Source organism: Lynx canadensis, chromosome F2 (assembly GCF_007474595.2).
Source record: "Lynx canadensis isolate LIC74 chromosome F2, mLynCan4.pri.v2, whole genome shotgun sequence".
Taxonomy (NCBI): Eukaryota; Metazoa; Chordata; class Mammalia; order Carnivora; family Felidae; genus Lynx; species Lynx canadensis.
Genome location: NC_044320.2, coordinates 45,338,857 through 45,364,008, shown reverse-complemented (window position 1 = coordinate 45,364,008; position 25,152 = coordinate 45,338,857). Strand labels below are relative to the sequence as shown.

The 25,152-nt window shown below is 40.2% G+C and overlaps 1 protein-coding gene across 2 annotated transcripts in view; it reads left to right on the top strand.

Moving 5' to 3' along the window:
• The window catches only part of NECAB1 (N-terminal EF-hand calcium binding protein 1), a 180,072-nt gene that overhangs the window by 17,501 nt on the left and 137,419 nt on the right, over positions 1–25,152 (top strand). For both annotated transcript variants that reach the window (XM_030304460.1, XM_030304459.1), the window contains exon 3: positions 7,112–7,220. In XM_030304460.1, the coding sequence (XP_030160320.1) occupies positions 7,112–7,220 (109 nt within the window). The remainder of the gene's footprint in view (positions 1–7,111; positions 7,221–25,152) is intronic.

Genomic DNA, 25,152 nt, shown 5'->3' with positions numbered 1-25,152 from the left:
ATATTGTCAGTAACTTGTTTTAAATCACATTTATAATATTATAAGTTTGACAGGTGGGGGCTATGTAGAGATAAGGAAGTTAATGCACAATAATATTAAAGCAATGTATAAAGTGATATGTACATTTAATAGAAAGTGTTTAATCTGTTATATTTAATCAAATATTAGCATTATTTTTTTCTTAATTTACAATTTAAGTACATCATTTTAGAAACAGGTTGATATTTTTTATTTCTGCCTCTAAAAATCTGCATGTGTATGTGAAGTATATGCTATTCTTTGTGTGCTAAACTCAGTAATGCTTTCCAGGGGTTCATTTTGTACAAGGATGCTGCTGTCATTTTTGAAGACGTTTTGGTGTTTTAATCTTGATAAACTACAATATTTAAAGTTCAAAAATGTTAAAGAAACACATGAGAGAAAATCCAGTGTTTTGAGAGAATAACCATTTAAATGATCACAAAAACTAGATTAAAATTGTGATAGTGGCAGGGGCGGGAAATGCTGAGATCAATGCTCTAGTTGTTGGCATATTTGTGAAAGAAAAAAAACTTGAAGGCAAAATTAAATGAGTGTTTAAAGAGACTCTTTTTTTTCAAAGAAGCACCAGCTCTAGGATATATAAAAACTTATTACGTAAGAACATAAATGAAAATTTCTATTTTTATTTTTATTTATTTATTTTTAATTTTTTGTTAATGTTTATTTATTTTTGAGACAGAGAGAGAGAGAGCATGAACAGTGGAGGGTCAGAGAAAGAGGGAGACACAGCATCTGAAACAGGCTCCAGGCTCCAAGCTGTCAGCACAGAGCCTGACACGGGGCTCGAACCCACAGACTGCGAGATCATGACCTGAGCCGAAGTCGGGCGCTTAACCGACTGAGCCACCCAGACGCCCCTAAAATTTCTATTTTTAAATAAACATATCAAATACCCATTATTCTGTGTGTTCTCAATAAATACTTTTCAAGAAAGAGAACAAAATGAGAATTAATAATACATAATGGTCTTGGCTTAGCGATACCAAACACGTAAATCCATCCAAAAATTGTATCTACCGTTGTTGAACTCTTAACTATGTGCTAGGTACTGTGCTAAGTGTTTTCTCTATAGCCTCTTGATCCTTGCAGTCGCCAAGCATTTATAAAATCTGAAACTTAAAAGATTTAGTTGGCATTTCCAAATTCTGTTCTGGGTCCTCTTCTTTCTCCCTGTAAGCATTTTCCTTGGGAGCATGAACTCACTTCTAGGACCTCAATTAGTATGTATTGATAATTCCCAAGTATCTCTTCATCTTCCTCTCTCTCTCTCTCTCTCCTTCTCCTTTTTTCTTTTTTTTTTTTTTAATTTTTAATGTTTATTTTTTTTCTGAGAGAGAGACAGAGTATGAGCAGGGGAGGGGCAGAGAGAGAGGGAGACACAGAATCCGAAGCAGGCTCCAGGCTCTGAGCTGTCAGCATAGAGCCCCATCTGGGGCTCGAACCCACGTAGCATGAGATCACGACCTGAACTGAAGTTGGATGCTTAACTGACTGAGCCACCCAGGCGCCCTATCTCCTTCTCCTTTTCTATACCTATATGACACTCCTGCTTGCTGGATGCCTCTCCTTATTCCACAGGTACATCTAGTTTCAATAGGCCAAAGAGCATTCTACCCCATGCTTTTTGCGTTGGCAATGAATAGAGATATCAACCATCTGATTACTCCGTGCTGGAAGGGTATCATTTTTGATTTATTGTACCCTCTTATCTATCACCTCTAACTGATCACCAGTTGCTGTTGATTCTAGTTCTGAAACAAATGACTAATCTGGCTGCTTACCTTGCATCCTTACTGTCTCTACTGAAGTTTACATCACCATTGATTCTTACTCTAACTACTGCAGTGACCTCTACTGTGTCTTCTCATCTGGTGGCACACCTCTCCACTCCATTCTACCCACTGGTAACCACATCAAAGTTTCTAATAAGACAGTGGCTCCTCTTGGGGTAAATTCAGATATCATTGCCGTGGTTTTTGTGGTTTTTCATGATACTGACTCTCTGTGTCTAACTCTCTGGCTTCTCCATCTTCCCACTCAGTATGTTGTCTTTTCTCCAAGCTTTATTGATGCATAGTTGACAATTTAAGATTATATGTGTTTAAAGTATACAACTTGATAATTCGATATACATATGTGTTGTGAAATATTCGGTACAATAAAGCTACTTAACATACTCATCACCTCACATAATTACTCTTTTTTTATGGTAAAAACTCTCAACATCTGCAGTCTTAGAAAATTTCAAGTATGCAATACAGTATCATTAACTGTAGTCATGTTGTTGTACATTAGATCTGATTTTTTCTTTTCAGGTCCCAACCTATATTGTTTCTTGCCTCCTAGCTTTGTAGTTGGCATTTCCTCTACCTGGAATACTCTTCCCCTTTACAGATATTTCCCCCTTAACCCCTATTTTTCATTTGTATCTCAGCTGAAATGTCATACAGTTTGGGAAGCCTTCCCTGTACACTTACATCTGGGTTAGCTTTCTTTTCTACATGGTCCCCCATCATCCTGTGTCCCCTAGAATTGCCCTTATCATGTGGTATTTGGCTGTTTATTTGCTACAACATCCATCATAATTACAAAATCCTTAAGGGCTTGCCTACCTATATTCTTAGCATAAAACAGTGTGGGAACATAGTGGGGTCTAAGTAAAAAACTCATGAGAGAATGGATGAAAGTGCTATACTAGTAAATGCCAAATCTGTGTTAAAAACTCAAGAGTTTCTTTGTTCTAAGACTGCTGTAAGCAATTGCACTCTGCTACCTCCATCTCAAAAATCAATGGAATGTAGAGTATAAGACCAGAATACTTCATTTTTTTAAAATTTATTATTTTAGAGAAAAAAAGAATGTGTGAGTAGGGGATGGGGGAGAGGGTGTGGGACAGGCAGAGAGAGAGGGGGAGGGGGGAAGAGAGAGAGAGAGAGAGGAGGGAGAGAGAGAGGAGAGAGAATCTTAAGCAGTCTTTACAGTCAGCACAGAGCCTGAAGTGGAGCGTGATCCCACGACCCTGGCATCATGACCTAAGCTAAAATCAAGAGTTGAACCACTCAACCAAGCCACCCAGGCACCCCAAGACCAGAATACTTTAAAAATAAGAGAGGGGCCAGCTGTGCTCAGGACAAACTCAGGCAAAGCATGCAATTCAAATAGAAAAAGCTGAAAAACCTGTACCCTTTGGTGGTAAATGTTAAAAGATTTATTATCATAGTATATCAGATATCACAAGATTTGGCTAGTCTGTGAGCCAAACCAGTATAAATCAAAGTTTAATTGTGTTGCATTTCAAAAGAAAAGAGCAGGGGGGCGCCTGGGTGGCTCAGTTGGTTAAGCGTCCGACTTCAGCTCAGGTCACGATCTCACGGTCTGGTCCATGAGTTTGAGCCCCGCATCGGGCTCTGGGCTGATGGCTCAGAGCCTGGAGCCTGCTTCCGATTCTGTGTCTCCCTCTCTCTCTCTGCCCCTCCCCCGTTCATGCTCTGTCTCTGTCTCAAAAATAAATAAACGTTAAAAAAAAATTAAAAAAAAAAAGCAGGAAAATTGAAGATGAAAACAAATATTTTAATAAAATATTAAAATTGTTTGGTTAATGCAGAACACACTAGACAGGGGTATTTTGTCTCCTTTTCCTTCAAAAAAATAATGTAGGGGCACCTCGGTGGCTCAGTTGTTAAGCATCTGACTCTTGGTTTCAGCTCAGGTCATGATCTCATGGTTCAGGGGTTCGAGCCCCGCATAGGGCTCTGTGCTGATGGCATGGAGCCTGCTTGGGATTCTTTCTCTCTCCCTCTCTCTGCCCCTCCTCTGCTCGCTCTCTCTCTCTCTCTCTCTCTCTCTCTCTCAAATAAACTTTAAAAAAAAACTGTAATACTATTGTCTGACATTAAGGCATTAGTCTACAATATTCCAAAGTAACTCTTTACAATTCCTTATTTAAAAGTATGGCAGCCTGGGGCGCCTGGGTGGCGCAGTCGGTTAAGCGTCCGACTTCAGCCAGGTCACGATCTCACGGTCCGTGAGTTCGAGCCCCGCGTCGGGCTCTGGGCTGATGGCTCAGAGCCTGGAGCCTGTTTCCGATTCTGTGTCTCCCTCTCTCTGCCCCTCCCCCGTTCATGCTCTGTCTCTCTCTGTCCCAAAAATAAATAAACGTTGAAAAAAAAATTAAAATAAAATAAAATAAAATAAAAGTATGGCAGCCTGAATTTAAGACTTCCAGCAGTCTTGAACGTGGTAAAAACTGGCTTTCAAAATATAGTTTACATCCTTCAAGTCAGGACTATAATTGAGTGACTGCTTTTTCTTATAATATTTTTTCTAATAAGAATTACAAAGCAAAAACGTTTTTAGCCCTCATAGAATCATCAGAGCACTTGTTGTTCAGTGCTTTTATTTGATAGTGTTTACATTATCACTGGAACTTCCCTACTTATGGTGATTATAAAGCAGTATTACAGAGGCTTACCCTGTCCATAGGGTGCTCAGGCAGCTTAAGTTTTCTAATAGCCTGGTTCAGCCCACCTGAGAACCACTAAATACTCACCAAGGAAAACATATTCCACTATGAATATGTATGTATTACATTTTTTACAAATTTCCATGGTAGAGTTGGAAATAGTGGGTTGGTTTCTGTCTTTCTCCCTCCCTCCCCCTTCCTTCCTTCCTTCCTTCCTTCCTTCCTTCCTTCCTTCCTTCCTTCCTTCCTTCCTTCCCTTTTCTTACCTTTCTCGCCTTTCTTTCACATATACCTAGATGTGGTTTGTGTCCAGTTCCCCAACCTGGTGACATATTTTTTGTCAAAATAAGGAGATACACAGTAGAGATACTATTCTACCATCTAGTGTGGAATGTATATCAGGTTACATGGAACCAAAGTTTAAAAGAGTCATTTGAGACAATGACACTAATACAGCCCATCCAAAAGCATAAATACAAAAGTGGACAATACAATACAAAATATAAAATTGATGAGTCTGGTGGATTCAACTTTATCTTACGATGGATTGCTTCAGTGTTTGAATGACTGAGCTAGACTGAGGTAGGCTGGTCCAGCGAGCCTCTAGGAGTGAGGAACTCATTCTGTGAATTATGCAGATCAGGTTTTTTGTGATCTCTCGTGCTATTTCTGCTCAGTTTGCTATCGCCGAGAATTAACCAGAAGATTGATTTAATTCACTTATTAAGTTAAACAGTAAAATGATACGCAATTTTAAAACTCTCAAGGGTCTTTAAATTTATATTTTGCAAATAAGGATTTTTGAAAGTGGATCTGAGAAAGAAGGTCATTCAGTGATGAAGTCTGTTGTGTCCTTTATTTTAAGCGTTACTGTGGGGAAGAGTCTCACAGGTCACGAAAAATCCTGATTCCTTCGCTGCCTCACCCCTCCATGCCCTCTCTGAGATTCGGATTCTCTAGTAGGGCCCAGGAATCCACACTTTAACTGAATTAAAATGGTCTGTGGGCCATCTTTAGAGGAAAAAATAAGCTCAGCGGGTCTTGAAGGTCCAATCCTACTAAATCTTATCATCTTTTTCTCAAAGACAAACTCCACTTTGTTCAGTATAGTGTTGGTAGGACCACACGGCAGGAGTTTTGTGACCCTGAGTTCCTCCTCCTTAGTCCGCTGCTGTCTCTTTGTAAAGGGAGAGGATCCTTCCATCACGTAAGTCATCTGGCAGCTTCCTGAAATAACTAGCAAACCAGCTTCTTGCACAGAAGGAAGGATGCTTTCCTTTTCGCTCATGTCCATTCACTCCCTTACATTCTGTGCTGCTGTATCATGTAGAGATCTTTTATTTTCATCTGTTATTAATGTGTTTCTTCCATCTCTGCTTATCCAGATTTACCTGTTATTGAAAGTCACGTGCAAAAGTTACTGACACTGCTCGTGCCCCCAAATGAAAGATCTTGTATTGCCCCGACTCCCATACATTCCAAAGTGTATCTCTTATTGCACTTACTGTGTTTTACTGTGTAACATATTTACGCTTATGCCTACGCCTCTTATCTCTTTTTATTAGACTCCCTGATTTGATTGTCATTTACTTTTGTATCCCACGATAAGTAAAATGTGTTTGTGTTTAAACGTGTTCATTTGTTTGAATCATAAAGGAATGAACACAGTTTGTTGGATTGCAATAACAATTCTGAAATCTACATGATTATTTAATGAGTATTCACTTGGGGTGCCTGGGTGGCTCAGTCGGTTAAGCGTCCGACTTCAGCTCGGGTCACGATCTCGCGGTCCGTGAGTTCGAGCCCCGCGTCGGGCTCTGGGCTGATGGCTCGGAGCCTGGAGCCTGCTTCCGATTCTGTGTCTCCCTCTCTCTCTGCCCCTCCCCTGTTCATGCTCTGTCTCTCTCTGTCTCAAAAATAAATAAAACATTAAAAAAAATTTTTTTTAAATAATCAGTATTCACTTATTAAACATCTGTTTATTCTGTAACCTGCTAGGTCCTATAGATGAAGACAAAACATCTGAATAATTGACTCTGTATTAGGCTTTTATTTGGTTGTGCGGATATATTTTTGGTATATTTAGTTAAATTGTTTGTTAAATGTAAAAATAAATGAACCCAAACATACTTAAAACCATGAAGACTTATTTCATCAGGGAGTAAATGTCTGAAGTCCATGTACTATAAAAATGTATTAAATTATTTTTCTTTTTAACACCTTCAATTATTCTTTCTTTTTTATTTTTTAAAGTTCTTTTTGACATTTATTCATTTTTGAGAGACAGAGAGAGGCAGATTGTGAGTAGGGAAGAGGCAGAGAGAGAGGGAGACACAGAATCCGAAACCGGCTCCAGGCTCTGAGCTGTCAGCACCGAGCCCAAACGTGGGGCTCGAACTCCCAAACCATGAGATCATGACCTAAGCCAAAGTCAGATACTCAACCAACTGAGCCACCCAGGCGCCCCTCCTTCTTTTTGAATAAATGTGTGTACATGCACAAATAAACCGGCATAAGCATTTGAGCCAAGATTTTAAAATTAAAAGACAAAACGATATACAAAGTTGAAATGATTTGCTTATCTTCTGTGTGTTCTTACCATTTCAGATGATGGAAAATTGTCCTTTGAAGAATTCAAAGCGTATTTTGCAGATGGTGTTCTGAGTGGAGAAGAATTACATGAGCTTTTCCATACCATTGATACACATAATACCAAGTAAGGAACTTTTTATCATTGGATTCTGTAAGTGATGTAGAGAAGGTGTGAACAAGTATGTACTGATGCAGGAGAGAGTAAGGAAATATGTAAAGGGCACATTTTGTAATGTTTACTTCTGTATGTTGACTCTGTTTTGAAGTTTATTTATTTTGAGAGGGAGATAGAGAGTGCACTTGCGTGAGTGCACACACGAGTGCACACATGCCCAGGGGAGGGGCAGAAAGAGACAGAGAATCTCAAGCCTCCTCTGAGCTGTCAGCACACAGCTAGCTGGATGTAGTCTGGGTCTGAAGAACCAACCAGGAACCGAAGGGTGAGATCAAGATAGTGACCTTCATGGAAATCAAGAGTTGGTTGCTTAACCGACTAAGCCACCCAGACACCCCTCTGTGTGTTTACTTTTGAGATACCCCCTCTTTAGTAATGGAAATACTCTGAAAAACTGAGCACTGAATTGCAAAACAGTGATCTTCTGTAGGGAGCCCAATTAAAGTAGCTTTAGAGTGTACAGAATATAAAACAAAAGCAAAGATTAGAGATAATTCTAAGTGTGTCATTAATAAGAAAGTAGAATTTTACCTTCTTTCTAGTTTCATCTCAGTTCGCTTCATCTAAAACTTGTTCTGAGGCCATTCTTATATTAGCTTAGTGAAATGTGGAACTGCAGTGATTTTCTGGACAATTCAGATGTGCTTAACTCCAAACCACTGTTACCTGAGTCATGCAGGTAATAGAGAACACAGAATTTTTTGCTGAATAATCAATGTATACAGTGATCTATTTTATTTATCTTACATATGTAGGTCCTTCCTTTTCATTAGTATAGCATTTATAAAGCTTCTATTTATATTCTTACTATACTAATGAGGGATTTAGGATATAGAACAACAGAAACGTGCTGTTTGATTCAGGTAATTGATCCAAATCACATTATTTGTAACAGTCGTGATTACAGAATTCTAATGTGGAAGATGCGTCATTTCAGCCATGCCTGGAGACCCATCAGTGTGTTTCCTATTTGAACAATCACTGTCTTGCTTTAGGCAAAGTGTCGAGATGGTTCCAGGCAGTGAGCCAGCTTGCCAAGAAAATGCTCTTGGGCAACATCGAGGCATAGACTCTTTTCTGTGGCGAACTAATAAGAAAAATTAAAAGATTAAATTCACTTTCCTCAAGCAGTGGAAAATTTTTTAAATACTCAGTCTGTAAGTTTCTTCTGTTGGAATTTCAAATTCCCTATGAAACAGCTTCATTAGCTGATAACTGTGTCAGAAGTTTCATTCTGTTCAACAAATCTAAGTCCCTAGTGGGTGTGGGTTGGTATAACATGGAACCCGCTTATAGTTTGTGAAACAATAGACCCACTAACAAGTCATTTTTATGATATCATAGCCACTGTGACTGAGGCATATACAGGACACTGTGGGATAACACAGTGGGGCGGGGAATTTTAGCCTAGTTTGATAAACTCTAGGAATGTTCCTAGGATTAGGTAGCCAGGGGCTGAGTCTTTATGGGAGAGCAGAAACTAATTAGGTAAAGAATGGAATGAGGAAATATTCCAACTAGAGGAAAAAGCATAAGAAAGGATCTGAAAGTATAAGGTGGATGGGAGTAATAAGTATTCATGTTATCGGCATCATCAATTGTAAGGCTGAGAGTGGGAGGAGAAAAATCTGGAAAGGGAGGAATGGGCCAGGCAAGAAGGGGTGTGCGCTCTGAGATGCAAAAGTGCTTCAAGTTTAAACTACAGGCCAGGAAATGCCCTTAAAGTACTTAAGCCAGGGAGCAACATCTTTGTAGGTTATTGTGGTTCTCCTGAAGGACAGAGCTAAGTTGGGGGGGGGGGGGTGAAGGTGGAGAAAGGTCACGAATGTTAGCCCAATTCTTATATTGCTGCTAGGGAATAATGTTTATGCATGGAAGGAAGGAAGCCATGTGAACCATTCTCAGAACTAATACCTGAGTGAAAGAAAGAGCAGAGGCTCCCTTTATGGCTCAGATGTTGGAGGTTAAGATGCTAATACTCCATTATGTATGTTGATTACTTATTCCTCATTATACTTGCTATTAAAGTTTTAACAATATCCAGGTTTGGAACAATTATTGCGAGTCATAATAGCAATCTTAGGTGTCGCAGAGGTTTTTCAAAACACATTTATTCATATTGATGAAAACTAAAGTTTTCAGTAAACCTTATTGGCCTGATTTTGCTATTTTATTTATATATTTATTAGTTGAAATTACTTGGCATAGCCTTAAGATTACATTAATTGCTAAAGAATTATATGCAATGATTTATACAGTAAGTTCAAAGGAGTAATTATTACCACCAGTTGCTTTCATAGATGCATTAGTAAAAACACTTAAGTGTTTTCTGGTAACTGCTTTCTGATAATGCTGGTCAACCTAATCTGGAGCTAAAATATGTTAGAGACTTCAGAATTGTATTCATGAAATTCCTTAAAAAAAAAAAAAAAAAAGAATGTCAGTGTCAGGCTTTGATCTTTTAAGGAGATTGATTCAAACATTGACACAGAAATTTTAGAGCTATATTTCAAGCGAGTGATAATTTTGTCTTTGCATGATCCAAGATTCAATTATTTTAGTGATTGTACTATATGCCATATTTTTTCCCCTTCCACATGACTTCTAATAAAATATGTTCTTGTATGCTCAGCATCACCAACCATCCTAATTTGATCAAGGGTACAGCTTGGCCTGAAGGAGCCAATTTATACATAGGCTAGACAATGTCATTCAGACTCACTGTCTCATGTTTATGGTGAACCATCAGATTCAGATACAATGAACATCTGCTGCTAAGGCCCCTAGCAGTGCCTGGTTCCTGCCCCTCCTGATGTCTGGTGGTTTAACTTCATCTTGGAGTCTATTAAATCACGATCCACTTAATATACTGCATTTTCTTGAGCTTATTTGAGTAAGATTCTCTTTCTTGCAAAAGTATATGCTAACACAGTATTACCTCCACTCATTTCTGCCATCTCTGGAAACTTTTCTCTTTGCTATAAATATTATATTTGTCGTGTTTTAAATAATTTTTTTAATGTTTATTTATTTGGGGGAGATAGAGTGGGGGAGAGGCAGAGAGAGAGGGAGACACAGAATCTGAAGGAGGCTCCAGGCTCTGAGCTGTCAGCACAGAGCCCGACGCGGGGCCTGAACCCACAACGCACAGGATCACGACCTGGGCCGAAGTCAGACACTCAACCGACTGAGCCACCCGGGTGCCCCTATATTTGCCGTGTTTTAAAAGTGCTGTGTCTAGGGGCGCCTGGGTGGCGCAGTCGGTTAAGCGTCCGACTTCAGCCAGGTCACGATCTCACGGTCTGTGAGTTCGAGCCCCGCGTCAGGCTCTGGGCTGATGGCTCGGAGCCTGGAGCCTGTTTCCGATTCTGTGTCTCCCTCTCTCTCTGCCCCTCCCCCGTTCATGCTCTGTCTCTGTCCCAAAAATAAATAAAAACGTTGAAAAAAAAAATTAAAAAAAAAAAAAGTGCCGTGTCCACTCTGAAAATATTTGGAAATAAGGAAGGAAAATATTGAGAACATGTCTTGCTACTGAATTCTCCCCTTTTTTTCTCATGAAGAACAGTCTCAAAATATTGTGCTCCTAAAACATTGCTCGATCATGAACAGCGGATATTACTTAGAAATGTCATTGTAACAGTGCCTGTAGTACCACATCATTAAGATATTTTAAATATCAAAAATAAGTACATTATTCCTTGTAAAAGGACATAAAAAACCTATCAGGTAAACCTAGAGATTCTCAGATACCATGTGTTTATAGGTAGCTTTTCAGTGAACAAAACACACACATACAGCTGTGCACTGATTACAAAAGGTTTGGACAAGTTCAAAATATATATATGGCCCTCTCCACATACATTTAGGGAGCAATCTTAATTTACAAATTAAGCTTCCTGGTTTTTTTCCCCTTCCTCTTGTCCATTCATTTCTTTGCTCTCTTACTTTAAAAAATCAGTATGTTCATTCGAGAAATTATGTTTCGCGGATTCCACCGCAGCTTTAAGTGTGCCCTGCGGCCATTTGGGTCTTTTCAGTCAGATTTCCTCCCCCGATTCAAGGAGACTGTAAACAAATACAAAAACAAACCCGAAGACACACGGTCTCCTAAGAACTTACACATTTGAGATACTGCAAAGATTTCTATACGTGGATATTACCAAGATTGTAAATATCTATAGTTCTGAATCACAGAGAATTTCTTTTTTAGTGTATTTCAAAATGAAACCGTCAACCACACATCCCTTTATGTTAAAGTGTTTAGGGAGCTCTGGTCACTTTTCCGGCCTGCACAGTTGCAAGCCTAAGCTCAAAATTCGGTACAGTCTCATTCTAATGAGAGTTCCATGAATCATGCTAATTGTTTGATTAGAATTTTAATAATGAATGATTTGCCAGCAATTACATTCCTAATCTACACGTCCTGAAGATTTCACTCAGAGCAGAGACTAGAAATGAAAAGAACCTGAATGACAGTAGGAAAAATTTGAAGACATCAGAAGTCTAAATTTCCATCACCTTTATCCAAAAATTAATTTTAACATTGATATTTTCCATTATGTTTGGATATTTAGAAAATTTTCGTGAGTTTTTTTCTTGAGTAGTGTTGTTGAGTGTAGAACACAAATCCAGCTTTTCCTATGCATGATCCTTGGGATATATGGCATAGCAAAGAAAAAGAAGGTCAAAATGTAAGTTTTTGTCAACAGGGTAAAATATTGTTGAAATTTTTAACTTTCTCAAACTTTAAGCAAAGTGCACACAATCTGGTATTCCAAAACATTCTGAAGAATGTTATAGACACCTTATTAAGCCTTTCATGATTTCACAGACTTTTGTCAACCCTCATTTTAACTGTTTTCTTTCTGGGTCAAATATGCCTAATCTTTTTTCCTCTTCTAAAAAAGAAAAAGAATTGTTAATCTCACATTTTAATTAGCCTTATTACATCTTTTCCGGCTCCATTAAAAGGTTTTGGACACACATTTTTCTCAAATTTGCAAAAGTTACTAGTAAAGTATCTAGTAAAGAATACAAAAACCCATAATATTTAAGTTTGGCAAAAGACAATATTAGCAAAAGCTAAATCTACAGCTTTGATAATTTAAAAATTGAAACCACCATATCAGAGAACAGAAATAGATAGAAGGAAGATCATTAGGTCAAGAGGAAACTTCCATGGTTCATCAGAAGTGCTCTTACTCATCAGAAAGCCAGCTTGTCTACATTTTTCAGTCAGAGGAACGCATGAATAAATTAACATAATTCCCTGTGGTGTTAACCATAGCACAGGCGGGGGAAAGATCCCCTAGAGACCAAAAATGATTCTTTCAGAGTACTGCACTTTGGAGTTCCAGATTGTTAAGATAGGCCAAATGGTAGACCAGATGGGAGTTTTGCTCTTAGGTCAGAGAGTGAACACACAGAAAAGCTTCCCAGGGCCTGCAGATGGGGGTTGGGGGGCGGGTTTAACTAGAAATGGACAACTGCCGGCTTCAGGTCGAGTATTCCTCGTTCCAGGCTAAGATGATTTTTTCAGTGCCAATTACTGGGATTTCACCCAATACTTGTTAAATCACTGAAGCACACCAAAGTGACAGAAATATCACCACCTACTAAAAGAGCAGAGTCCATCTTGAGCTAGCTCTGAAAGCTTAAAAAGCTCTTTCCTAAACGAAACTGAAAATTTCTCTCTCAACTTCACTTATTTTTCTTAGTTTTGTTCCTTGGGGACATGCAGAATACAAAGATGTTATGACAAGTCTTTCTAATATTTGAAGACAGTTTTATGCACCAATGATGAGATAAAATCCCATAATAATTGGAGAGCAATGATATCAAAGGGTTTGTTCCAGATGGTGGAATTTGGTTCCTTCTGAAACAGAAGGTTGTTCATCTTGTATTTGTGCGTGACAGCAAAATGCTAACTTGATGAGTTGGTTGATGCAGCCACTTTCTCCCTTGAGTTATTCATCACATGCTTAAGTAGACACATATTGTGGGCACAAGGAAAAGAAGGCAGTGTCAGCACCCAAGGAATAAGCAGTGGGTTGGTCTGCAGAGTATGTGGCACAGCTTGTACTGCACTATGACTGGAAAGTTCCCAGCATTTCCATAGTGGGCAAGAGAGATCTTCCTGTTAAAATAACCAGTCCCATCTTTACTGGAACTGAAGACTCAGAAAGCAGCACCCAGACCTAAGTGCCTGGAGAATGGGGGAGATCACAATCGCAGGTGCTAAGCTAAGCAAGTACAGGAAAGAAATCAGAAAAGAGCAAAAGTGGTGTAGCCATATGTCAAGATGTCAAGAGAGTGAAGAGAAAATCAAATTCCAGAGTATAATGGGTAAGACAGAGTGGGCAGACTGGGTGTCCAGAGTTGAGTTTTAGCAATATAGACTGGGCAAAGGAGCTCTGGCCAGAGAGTGTTCCAGGTATTCCAACAAGGCCCAAACTGGCCAGAGAACAAACTAGCAGAGAACACAGAGCATTTCCTTGGCTCCATGATCAAGACTTAGCTGTAAGACCTAGGCTGTGGGCTGACCTCTGTCGAGGCATTCAGTAACCTCCCTGGCATAAATAGAGAAAGGCCAGCAGATGTATGCTGTTTCCCAGAGAGAGGCAGGAGTTATCTGTTAGCTATGGCCGATGATTTTAGTTTAGAATGCTTATATGCCAAATGAGTCATGGAGTCAGAGGAACTGTGATGCTAAGAAGGGAGAGAAGAACATTCTTTACGGATTTTCCTCAACTTCTCCTAAGCTCTGCTTTGGCTGAAGTCACACTGGGCAGAAGAGAATATAGGAGGCAGGACTTCACTGGTTGTGAGTGACAGAAACATAAATTAAGCTGACCTGAAAAATAATCATCCGACTCCTGTAGCTGAAAAGTCCAGAGATGGGCCTTATGTGTGCTGGAGCTAGTACTCCCAACAGTGGTGCGAGCAATCAGTCTTCCATCAACTCCCACCTCTTCTTTTCTCTGTGTTGGCTGTTCTTTTGAACAGATCCTCTTGCTGAGATGTCAAGAAGAGACTAGAAGCTCTAGGTTCATATTGCCACCAGCTTGGCAAACTCTCAGAGGTTGCTATCCTTTCCCAGTAGTCCCAGCAAAATTCTGATCTTGAACTATGTTAGCTTGACTTGGGTCTCGTGCACATCCCTGAAAAATAACCATTGTTTCCGGGAAAACACGATGTGGAAGAGAATTGGGACGGTATTTTCAGAATAGTGCTGGGCAGGCAGAACTTGTAGATCACCTGCCTACTCAGTCCCAAAGACTTTCCTCTCCCCTCTCATATTTTGGAGGAATATAATCCACTTCCCTAAAAGGACAAGAGGCTGGGCGCAGTTTGAACTCCAGAGAGTTTCTACTGAGTGTGGGGTCATTCAGGGAAATCTGAAGCTCTCTACAATGGAAAGGAATGAAGCCAGGGAGAGGTCTGTTAACAAGCGTGCTGGTCCAGGGTTCTAGTTGCCTACATCTGCTCCCTTCCTGACCATTTGACGTCTCTCCCCCCAGTGTCCCTGTGTTCCCAGACTCTAGAATATTACTAGAATCACACATGCAATGCCGTGTCTTCACTCCTTGTGGTCCTGCCAACTCCTCTGTCTCTTCAGGGACTTCCAAAACTTAGGCGGACTTTGTGGGTGACACCTGTTCTTTATTCCTTTAGTCCTTCTCCATAGTTATCCACCAGTTCTCACATATTGTGTTGTCCTTACTTCTTAAGAATTTAAAAATCGGAGCTATGAACATGGCTAAAAGAAACGTTTTCTGACTATATTCTTTAGAGGCACACTTTGTGCCTCATTATCGGGGACCAAAAACTGAAGTCTTACAATCTTACTAGACCTATCTTTCCAGTTATTGGTTCCATTTGGCCATTAGCACCTACCTGCGGCCATCAAATGTACTTATTATTCACCTGTTTTTCAGATGTGCCTTTCACTTCAATCATCTCTGAAACCTATTTACTTTCTTTGAGCATCTCTAGCTCATAAGGATATGAGGAGAAAAAGACAGGCTGTTTCCTGTGAGTTCCTTTTAAAATTGTTTACTTTCCTCTGAAGGCATTTCCTCAACACTGCCAACACTTTCTCCCAAATCAGGCCATTCCACAATCTGCAGTGTTGATTGAGCTGAGGATTCTTTCCTGGAGGAAAAGTGAGGACTCAACAAATCTACTTTATAATTAAGAAGATTAGCATAGTTTAGGGGATTTATAAAGGAGAGGATTTTAAGGAGATTTTTCTTCACGTGATGTGGAAATGGGTTCTCTTTAGTTATAATTTCTACAAGAAATTGGTCTCCGTTTTCTCTGACCAAGACGGTAGACAAGCTAAATTTTGTGTCAGGGCAGTTCATATATAATTTCTAAAAAAATATTTAATTTTTAATGGAATAAAAAAGTTACAGTTATTGTCTATGTGCCAGGCACTTACATCATCTTATTTAATCTTCACAAAAACGCATAAAAAGGTATTATTACTGTTTACAACCCACAGTTCAGGAATCAGATATAGAAAGTTGAGTAACTCGCCCAAGGTTACACACATACATTTTGAAAGAGCCTAGGATTATCTCAGGGGTAACTAAAAACCAAACTCCAGCTCATTGTCATGCCACTTCAGTAAATTTTCAGATTTTCCACTACTTATTGTGTCCTACCAGAAATCAAAATATTCCAGGGGCACTTGGGGGCTCATTTGGTTAGGCTTCTGACTCTTGATTTCAGCTCAGGTCATGATCTCACAGTCCTGAAATTGAGACCCATGTCGGGCTCCATGCTGAGCATGGGGTCTGCTTAAGATGCTCTCTCTCTCCCCCCCCTTCTGCCCCTCTCCCTTGCTCGCTCTCTCTCTCTCTCTCTCTCTCCCTCTCAAATTAAAAAAAAAAAAAGGAAAGAAAGAAATCAAAATATCCCAAAGCCAATTTAAAAAATCGCTTTCAGGTATTTTCCTTTTGATAAAGAGGTGCTTCATTCTCTAGCAGTAGAGTATATTTGGATGTACAGTATAGGGGTAATTGCCTTAATTGCTGCCTTAATCTCTTCCCTTTTTATAATCATTATGTAGGATTTTTACAGTGTGGGAGTCACCACAATGTAGAGGTGTTATTCTTTTTCTTTGTGGACATTATTTCTATTCCTTGCACATTTTCCCTCCCTCCACCCTGCCGTTATATGTGGAATTCATCTCCTACTTTTGGACTTAGTTCGTTACCACCCTCCACTCCATCACTTTACATTTGCCTCATTTTCTCCATTGTTCTTCAGACCACTCACAGAGTTTTACTGTTTCCTTTAATCATTCGTGTTAAAGGCTTCTGCTTTCAAGCTGTTTCAGATCATCTTATGTTTTAACCTTATCTAGAGAACTCTTTTCTGGTTGTCATCTCCTCCTCCCAATAAAGAATGTGAATTCTCTTTTGATTTTTACTCAGTTCACTTCACATCAGCCATAACACAGTTGCTGATGGCAAAGTAAAAATCGATTACTACTCGAAATAAAAGTTGATTCCTGAGGAATCTAAATGAATTTTTTATTCATATAAATGCAGTATTCTTTCTGACGTCACCGATATCCACCAAATGGATGAAATCAGATCAGTAAAGTGTTAACCCTAATCTTTTAAAAATACACGAAGCTTACTTCTTGGATGGTTTCCTCTCTTCCTCATCCACCAATGCACCAACCAGTTCTGTCTTCTTCCCCCCCCCCCCCCACCAGCTCATTCATCTTATGAATCCATCTAACTCTCTTTATGGTCACCACCCCTACCTAAATGCAAGCTTTCTCCCTTTTACAGCTGCATTGTTCTCAAAATGGTCACTTTGGTGGAGTACTTGCAATTTTTTTCTCTGTGATGTTCCCAGGTTTCAGAATCTTTGAAATAAGTATAGATTACAAATAACCTGAAAGTGACTGCTTCCTTTTGAAATGAATTTTGTCAAGAGCAATCTCTTAAGGAAGATATTTTGCCCTATAATAATTATATAAATACCAAATTATATAAATGTATATAAATACATACTTACTGTAAAAAAAGAATTCAAATAATACAGAAATCATAAGAAAGAGCATAAAAATACCCAAAATTTCACCACCTTGACTTAACTACCAATAGCATTTGGTCACCATACTTCTACTGTGTGCATTCTGTTCTAATCATAGAAAGCTGTTTTCTTCTATTTCTTCTCCTTTCCTACTATCCGCTCCTATCTTACCCCACATGACCAATCTCTACCACTGAGACTGTGGTCTTCTATCTTTTTCCATATTTAAATAATCGTATACATATCTATACGCCTCTTGAAAACCTTCCCTGACCTTTCTTATTAGGTTACATTTCTCATTCTGCTTTCTCCTTGCGGCGTGTATCTCTTTTCCAAAGCACTTACATAAACTACAATTTTATGCTTGTTCCATGTTTATTTGATTGATGCTGCCCTCCCCAGTCTAAACGACACGAAGGCAGAAGTCATGACTGTCTTGCTTTCCATGGATTCCAGACCCAGCACCGTCTCTAATATATGTTATGAGCTCACTGAGAAGGGATAGATTCCTGCCTCCCCCTATCTCATGCTGTGCACTTTGCCTGAAGAGCCTCGCCCCTCTCCTCTGCCTAGTAGAGTTTTCTAGCTGTCAAAGTCCACCCAATTCCAGAAAAGCAATGTTGCAGTGTGGAAAAAACTCAGGAACTGGTCAAGCTTAGGCTTAAATCCTTCCACTATCTAGCAGTAAGGACTATGGATGGCCATCACTCTTTATTGAACCTTAATATTATTGGCTGTAAAATAGATCCAAGGTAGAGACTCATTTTGTGAAGTTTAACGATAATATGTAAAGACCTGCCATTAAATCATAATCATGATTATTATTGTTAAGATGTATTTACTAACCTTTCCTTCTTTCCTGATTGTCTTTTTTGTCCACATTTCTGTAATTGCCATTTCATAGGGTACCATTTAATTATATATCTGTTGTTATTTTTTGCTAATTGTTTCATGAACATGTTAATTTTGTCACTAAATCTAAATCATACAGTCCTTTCAGGCAAGAATATGGTTTTCTGCTATTTCCACTAATTGTTATAATACACTCAATAAGTACTTGGTTAGTTGACTAATTCTTCTAGGAATGGAGTATATTGATTAGATGTAAGAAAAGCATACAAAGGCACATTGTTGGTGATTTTTAGAGTTGAGATCCTGGCTGACTGATGATAGAAAGGATGACGCTACTGACAGATCCGGTCAAATAATAACTGAGTCTTTTTGAGGGGAATAAAGTAAATAATAAGTCTGACTTTGGACTCGCAATTAAATTTTTGAAAGGTATGTCTCTTTTAAAATAGTTCTCTACGCCCATGAACTAAAAGCCATGAAATGTAATTTTAAAATGTGAATGTGGATTGTTTATTTTAGCAGACAGAAAATATGTTCAAATTAAGAATTTCTCTTTGTCCCAGTATATTTAGTGGATCTGCATTTATATATAAAACAAAGTTTCCCTGCTTTAAAAGAAGCTCCCACTATATAGAATATTATGTTCTCTTTTCTGTTTTTTTAAGGTTTATGTATTTATTGAGTGGGGGAGGGGCAGAGAGAGAGGAGGAGAGAGAATCCTAAGCAGGCTCTGCACTCAGCACGGAGCCTGATGTGGGGATTGAGATCATGACCTGAGCCAAAATCAAGTGCTGGATGCTTAACTGACTAGGCCACGCAGACGCCCCTTCTCTTTTCTGTTCTTAAAAGGTTTCTCAGTGGGGAAAAATAGACTAATTAGCAAAAGCTTTTAGTAGTGAACTCAAACTGTAATAGGAAGAAAGCTGAGCTTGGGTATCAGCTGAACGTTACTGTTCTTGACTCATTCACTAAGGGTTTAATGGCTTAATTTTTAGGTTTTTCTGGGAATCTGTTTTTAATTAAAATAGTTTGCTTTTAGAATAATTAGAATTCTACATGTGGAAAACCATAGGATTTTAATTATTTGCATATAGAACTTTCCCTCCACTTCCCATCCTCACTGCCGTCAGGTTGAAATGAATATAGACTTGAGATTGGCACAAAGAGTCTCTCTCTTGCTCTCTCCCTTACCGTGTATAGTTGCCAAGTGAAAATTCAGATTTGACCTTGACAACTGTTACTCTGGTTGAGTTTGCAGCTTCCAAGAACTTAGTCATTTATCCTTACTTATGTAATAGAATTGGGTGCACTGTCTCTGAGCTCCTGTCTGCATCTAGTTTCTTTCACTCTCTTTTACAATCTCTCCCTCTGTCACTCTCTTCAACTGATTCATCTCTAAACTGGAAGTTGACGGACTATGTCTATACCAGGGTCACTTAAATAGAAATGGATTGTAAGAGGTCTCTACTCTTTGAATTTCTGTGTTGCTATTTATTTAATTGCCTTTGCATTTCTGCTTCTACTTTGAATCCCTAATCCTGGATCCTTGCCCTTTATATTTTACATTTGAAAATCTTTTTATTCTCCATGGAGCTAACTTCTAGTTCATGAAAACTCAAAGGGATTTTATCTTTAATATAGAGTATATTCAGAGAGACATAGTCCAGTGAAAAGAGCATAGTATGAATTCATGAAACATTGTTATCCTCACTGTATTTGATTGGAACTGTTCTGTAGGGTGAAGAAAGTAATGTAGATTTCAAAGCCCATGACAGAAATCCCCCATTCACAGTCCTAGATTACACAGGAAATCTTTGTCCTTTGGTGGTTATGTAAAGTCTTCCACATAAGATTTCTTAACCTGGTAACATGAATCCCTGGAAATTTAATATAAAATGCTATAGATATTACAATATCTTAAATTTGATGGGGAGGGAGGAGAGATGGTCGATTCATTATATCTGACACTCAGTGTTCTGTGCCAAAACAGCAAAGAACAACTACGCAAGACTCGCCTTTCCTCTCAACTTCTAAATCAGCACCCCCCCCCGGGCCTTTTATGAGTAATTTTATATCAACCCTGATCCAGAAAAAAAAAAAAGAGCTTAAATATTGTAAGAGGCTACCACAGAAACCCAATGAAGTTTCTTGGGAATTCCAGGGAAGAGGATCCTAGAGATTAGGGAGAGAGAGAGAGGCTAATAAATGGAACTTTGAGCTCAGTCTGTGTCTCATACTCTGTCTTGCCCATACAAACTGAACTTTCCATTCTTCCAACAAGTATTAGTGTTTACCTCGTTGTGCTAGATGCTGGGGATATGATGGTGAAGAAGAGATTTATAGTTTGGCCAGGAATGTAGAAAGATGGTAACCTGATCAATTATGACAGGGAGATACAACTGTTTTGGAGTTAGGGGGTGGGGACTAACCCAGTCTACAGTCAAGACCTCTTGAAAGTGACTTTTAAGTGCGTGATGAGCTACTATCAAGAAGAGGTGTGGATATGAGTGGGGTTGCAGATGAGAAAAGTTTTAGTCGAAGAGAATGGCATATGGGGAAACAGGTGAGAGGGAGGGTGGCATGTTGGGGGACCTGAAAGGCATGCAGTCTGCTCAAGTTTAAGAGCGTGATGGGGAGAGGGACCAGAGAGACAGGGCCACTTGTGAAAGGCCACTTATGAACCTGTGGGGCATTCGGATTTCTACCCTCAGGTCAGTGTGGAGCCACGAAAGGGTCTTAAACATGGAAGGCACCGGACTAGTTTTCTGATTTAGAAAGATGGATCTTCCCAAAATAAAAGAGGATTGATTAGAGGTGACAAGTCTGGAGACAGAAAGACCAATTAAAAGGCTACTTCGGCTATCCTTGAAAAAAGGTTTATCTGAATCATCATTTTGAAAACTAGTCTTTGAGTAGGTTGAAATCTTTCTGATCTGGAAAGATGTCAGGTACTCAGTAACCCAATAATGCAGAGCAATAATAATGGTGAAAGTTTATGTACCAGATCCTGTTTTAAGAACTTTACATCACTGGGGCATCTGGGTGCCTCAGTCAGTTGAGCATCTGACTCTTGATTTTGGCTCAGATCATGATCCCCAGGTTGTGGGGTCGAGCCCTGCATCGGGCTCCATGCTCAGCAAGGAGTGTGGAGCCTGCTTAAGATTCTCTTTCTCTCTCTGTCACTGTCTCTCTGTCTTGCTCCTGCCTCTCTCTTAGCCCCCTACTCTGCCCGTCCCAGCCACCCCCTGCTCATATGTGCTCTCTCTCTCTCTCTCAAATAAATGTTCCATCATTAACTTATTTAATCTTAACAACAGACATGATTGAGCCCATTTTGCATGAGAAGGCCGAAATACAGAGACTGAGTGATTTTCCCCAAGACACCCAGAGGGTAAGGAGTAAGCCTGGGAAGTCTGGCTCTTAACCACGACTCTATACAGCGGCCTGTTGAGTCATTCTCGGTACACTGCCTCGGCGTCTGGCAGAGCGATATAGTCTTTGCTCTGTTTCTGAAGGACTTGGCCAAGCAAACTTTTCAGTGTTTTACTATCTTTGAATATTAAGTGGCGCTACTAATATTTTCTGGCAGGAAATTGTGAAAACTCACGAAACAAACGTTAAAAAGCAGTTTAGTCTGGCAACCACAGAAGGTGCCACGTAAATACGAGGAGTTTGTTTGACTTGAGTTAGCAGTGCTTGTCAGCGCGGGAATTCGTGACGCGCCAGCTCGTCCATCGCTCGCTCATTGCTGCCTCCTGGGTTCGGGACCAGGGAAGGCGAGGGTGGCTAGGAAGCTGCCCCGTTCAGGTCGTTCTCTGCCCACTGTCCTGACTCTTCTGGGAGGGCAGGGGCACCGGTAGCCTCGATGAATGGAAATCTAATATTTCAAGAGGTGTTAGCCTGGAAGAACAAAAATACTTGTGGTGAAGCTATCAATTTAGTGACCAAGTAGTTGAAGCAGTTGATCGGAAGATGTGTGTGGAAATGACCTATTTTGGGCAGAGAGCCTTCAGAGATTAAACTCTCCCTTTCTGAAGAGCCTTAGAAATGCGAACTCCAGTTGACAGAAATTGCTTTTTTCCTAATCATGTCTTCAGGAGGCAACAGTAGCTTGGAAAATGGGCTTCCTTTGAAAAAAGGAGACGAGCACAGTATAGAGATAGAAGAGGGTCAAAAGGGCCTTGATTTCTGTAACAGTAGGAGAATATTGGAGGCTACTTGAGTCTCTGGGTATCACTAAGGAAGTTAGGAAATGCCATCCCTGTTAGGGACTTTGCTTCCCCCTCTCTCCTAGTGTTTAAGTTTCACAGCAGTGAAAGTGACATGGAGACTTGTTTCCTAAGACGGCATGGAGAGGGGGAGCTGAGCTTATTGGGTTTGTCTTGAGAGAGAAGAACCTCCTGATGGATAATGGGGTGGTGGCAGCTCGGAATGAAAGGAAAGCAATCTGGATCCTGGAAGGAATTATTAGAAAAGGGTACTCCAGAGGTGGCTCAGGCCTGAGAGTTAATGGGGGACACTTAAGTGTCAGGACCCCATGCAGTGCAAAAGTAGATTCTGGAAAATTCCACCAGGTGGGTCACAGAGAGCCTCCTAAAATGGTGATCTCAAAGGTTCACTTTTGTCCTTGGGCTTGAAATTATATCTGGTACAAATCTATATGCCTAATAAATAGATCGAAGTTACTGCTTTCTGAATTTTTCCATTGTTTCTCCTCCCTTAAAGACAAGTGCTGGGGAGGAGGGAGGATTGGTTAAGCCGCATCGCACATCGTAGAAGCTGTCTGCAGATGAAAATCGTCAGCGGGCTCTCAAGGGCCTGGCTGTGTGGGTGGGCTTCCTGGTTGCTGTTTGCTGTTTGTTTTACGTGGGCAGGAACAGCTTGTCTGCTACAGCTCTTTGCTCTTCAAGTGAGTCCTGGGCTGTCTAGCTCGGTGCTGTGCGTGACTAGAGCTTTTAACCACACTCAGAGGCTTTCCCAACGTAGGACATTCTCTGTAAAGCTGCCGTGTTGAGACAATGCAGACATTTAGATGGCTGGAAGAGTTTTCCTTTATTGTCATTCTCAGTGGATCTCAGAACATTACACATGGTTTTTATAGTGTGCGTTCAACCGCACTAAAATTGCTAAGGACTTTCCAGGCAGGGCTAATGGTAACGTGACTGCAGGTGCTAGAGAAGCTGCCTTAGAACACGGCAGATGCAGGTAGACAGCAACATGTAAAGTTCGCTGTTTTGTGCCCCTTCCGGAATTATTCCTTTGGCTGAATGGGTGGATTACTACTGGTTTTCTTTTCCTCTTCATATCCAAGAGGGTTGTAAGTGCCACTTGCCCTAGCAAAGGAAGGAGAGAAGAATCTCTTTATGTACTTCTTTATATTTCCTCTTTTTTTTAATGTTTATTTATCTTGGGAGAAACGCAAAGCCCACTGAGGGGCTCGATCTCACGAACCACGAGATCATGACCTGAGCTGAAATCAAGAGTGGGACGTTTAAGCAACCGACTGAGCCACCGAGGTGCCCCTTTTACTTTAATTTCTGAAGCAGCTATGATTTACAGGGTCACGAGTGGAAAATCTTTAATATTTTTTTAGTGTGTAGCAGAGAAGTGAGTTGGTGACTTTTCATTGACCCTGTTGCCTGTCGTTAGAACTATTTATTCCATGCTCCTCAACCAGAACAGTGAGACATACTAGGTGACAGGACCCCAAGGATAGTTTCAACACTGAACTCAGAGATTTGTTTCATTTCGCTCAAACAGATTTGTATCGAGCACTGGCTATGGGCTAGAAACTAAAAAAATACAAAATCTAGCATAATTTTTAGACAGAAGTACTTCTTTCCGAGCAGGATGTTTCCTTTCATATTTTTACATCACTGACAATGTATGTCAAGGGAAAGGATGGGGCGCCTGGGTGGCGCAGTCGGTTAAGCGTCCGACTTCAGCCAGGTCACGATCTCTCGGTCCGTGAGTTCGAGCCCCGCGTCGGGCTCTGGGCTGATGGCTCAGAGCCTGGAGCCTGTTTCCGATTCTGTGTCTCCCTCTCTCTCTGCCCCTCCCCCGTTCATGCTCTGTCTCTCTCTGTCCCAAAAATAAATAAATGTTGAAAAAAAAATTTAAAAAAAAAAAAAAAGGGAAAGGAAAACGTGGCTTCTTCAGGGACACCCTAGTCTAACTCTTTCATTTTACATTTGAGGAAACTGAGTTCAAAGAAGATAAATGACTTCCCAAAATTATGACGGACTCAGCCTGGGCTAGAACCCGTGTCTCCAGAACCCATTCCTATCTCTTTCTATTCGGTGCTGCTTCCTGACTTACAGGAACCAGAAACTCAGGTGGGAAATAGGATATGTAACTTTTTTTTTTTTTTCCTATAAGTTAACTTAATTTCTGTTTCAAGCCTCCATTCTTCTGGGTGGTGGAAATTTAATCGCAATCCTGGGGTTTGTGTAGGAGTATAGCGCCTCACCTAGCACAAGATCATGAGAGAAGAGGGGCATCTGTTTGTCTCTGTTCAGCTCTCCATTCAGTGTCTGCAGTGGTGTTTTCCTTCCCACCTGATCTTTGGTCATGAGTCCAGGCAGGTCCCGTGCACATTCCCTTGTTCTCAGCCCCCCGGCACTTTTCGTGTCTCCCAGCTCCCCGTGCCTTATCTCAGCTGCTCTCAGATCCGGATGTTCCCTGTATTGTTCCCAAACCAGTCTCTGTACAGGCAATTTTATAAAACTGTCACAGGTCCTGCCCAGGCCCACCACGCAGATATATCTACTGCTCCCATCGCGCTCATCAAGATTGATGGGATTTCCCTCTTCCATTCTAGGGAATTTTTATCTAGTTGGGGATGGGGAGACTTAGCTGTTACTAAGTTGTATTCTTCTAAATCTTTTTTTTTTTTTTTTTTTTTACCTGAATCAAAAGTCAAGAATCTGACCCTTTGTATTAGTCGGGGTTCTCCAGAGAGTCAATTGGATAT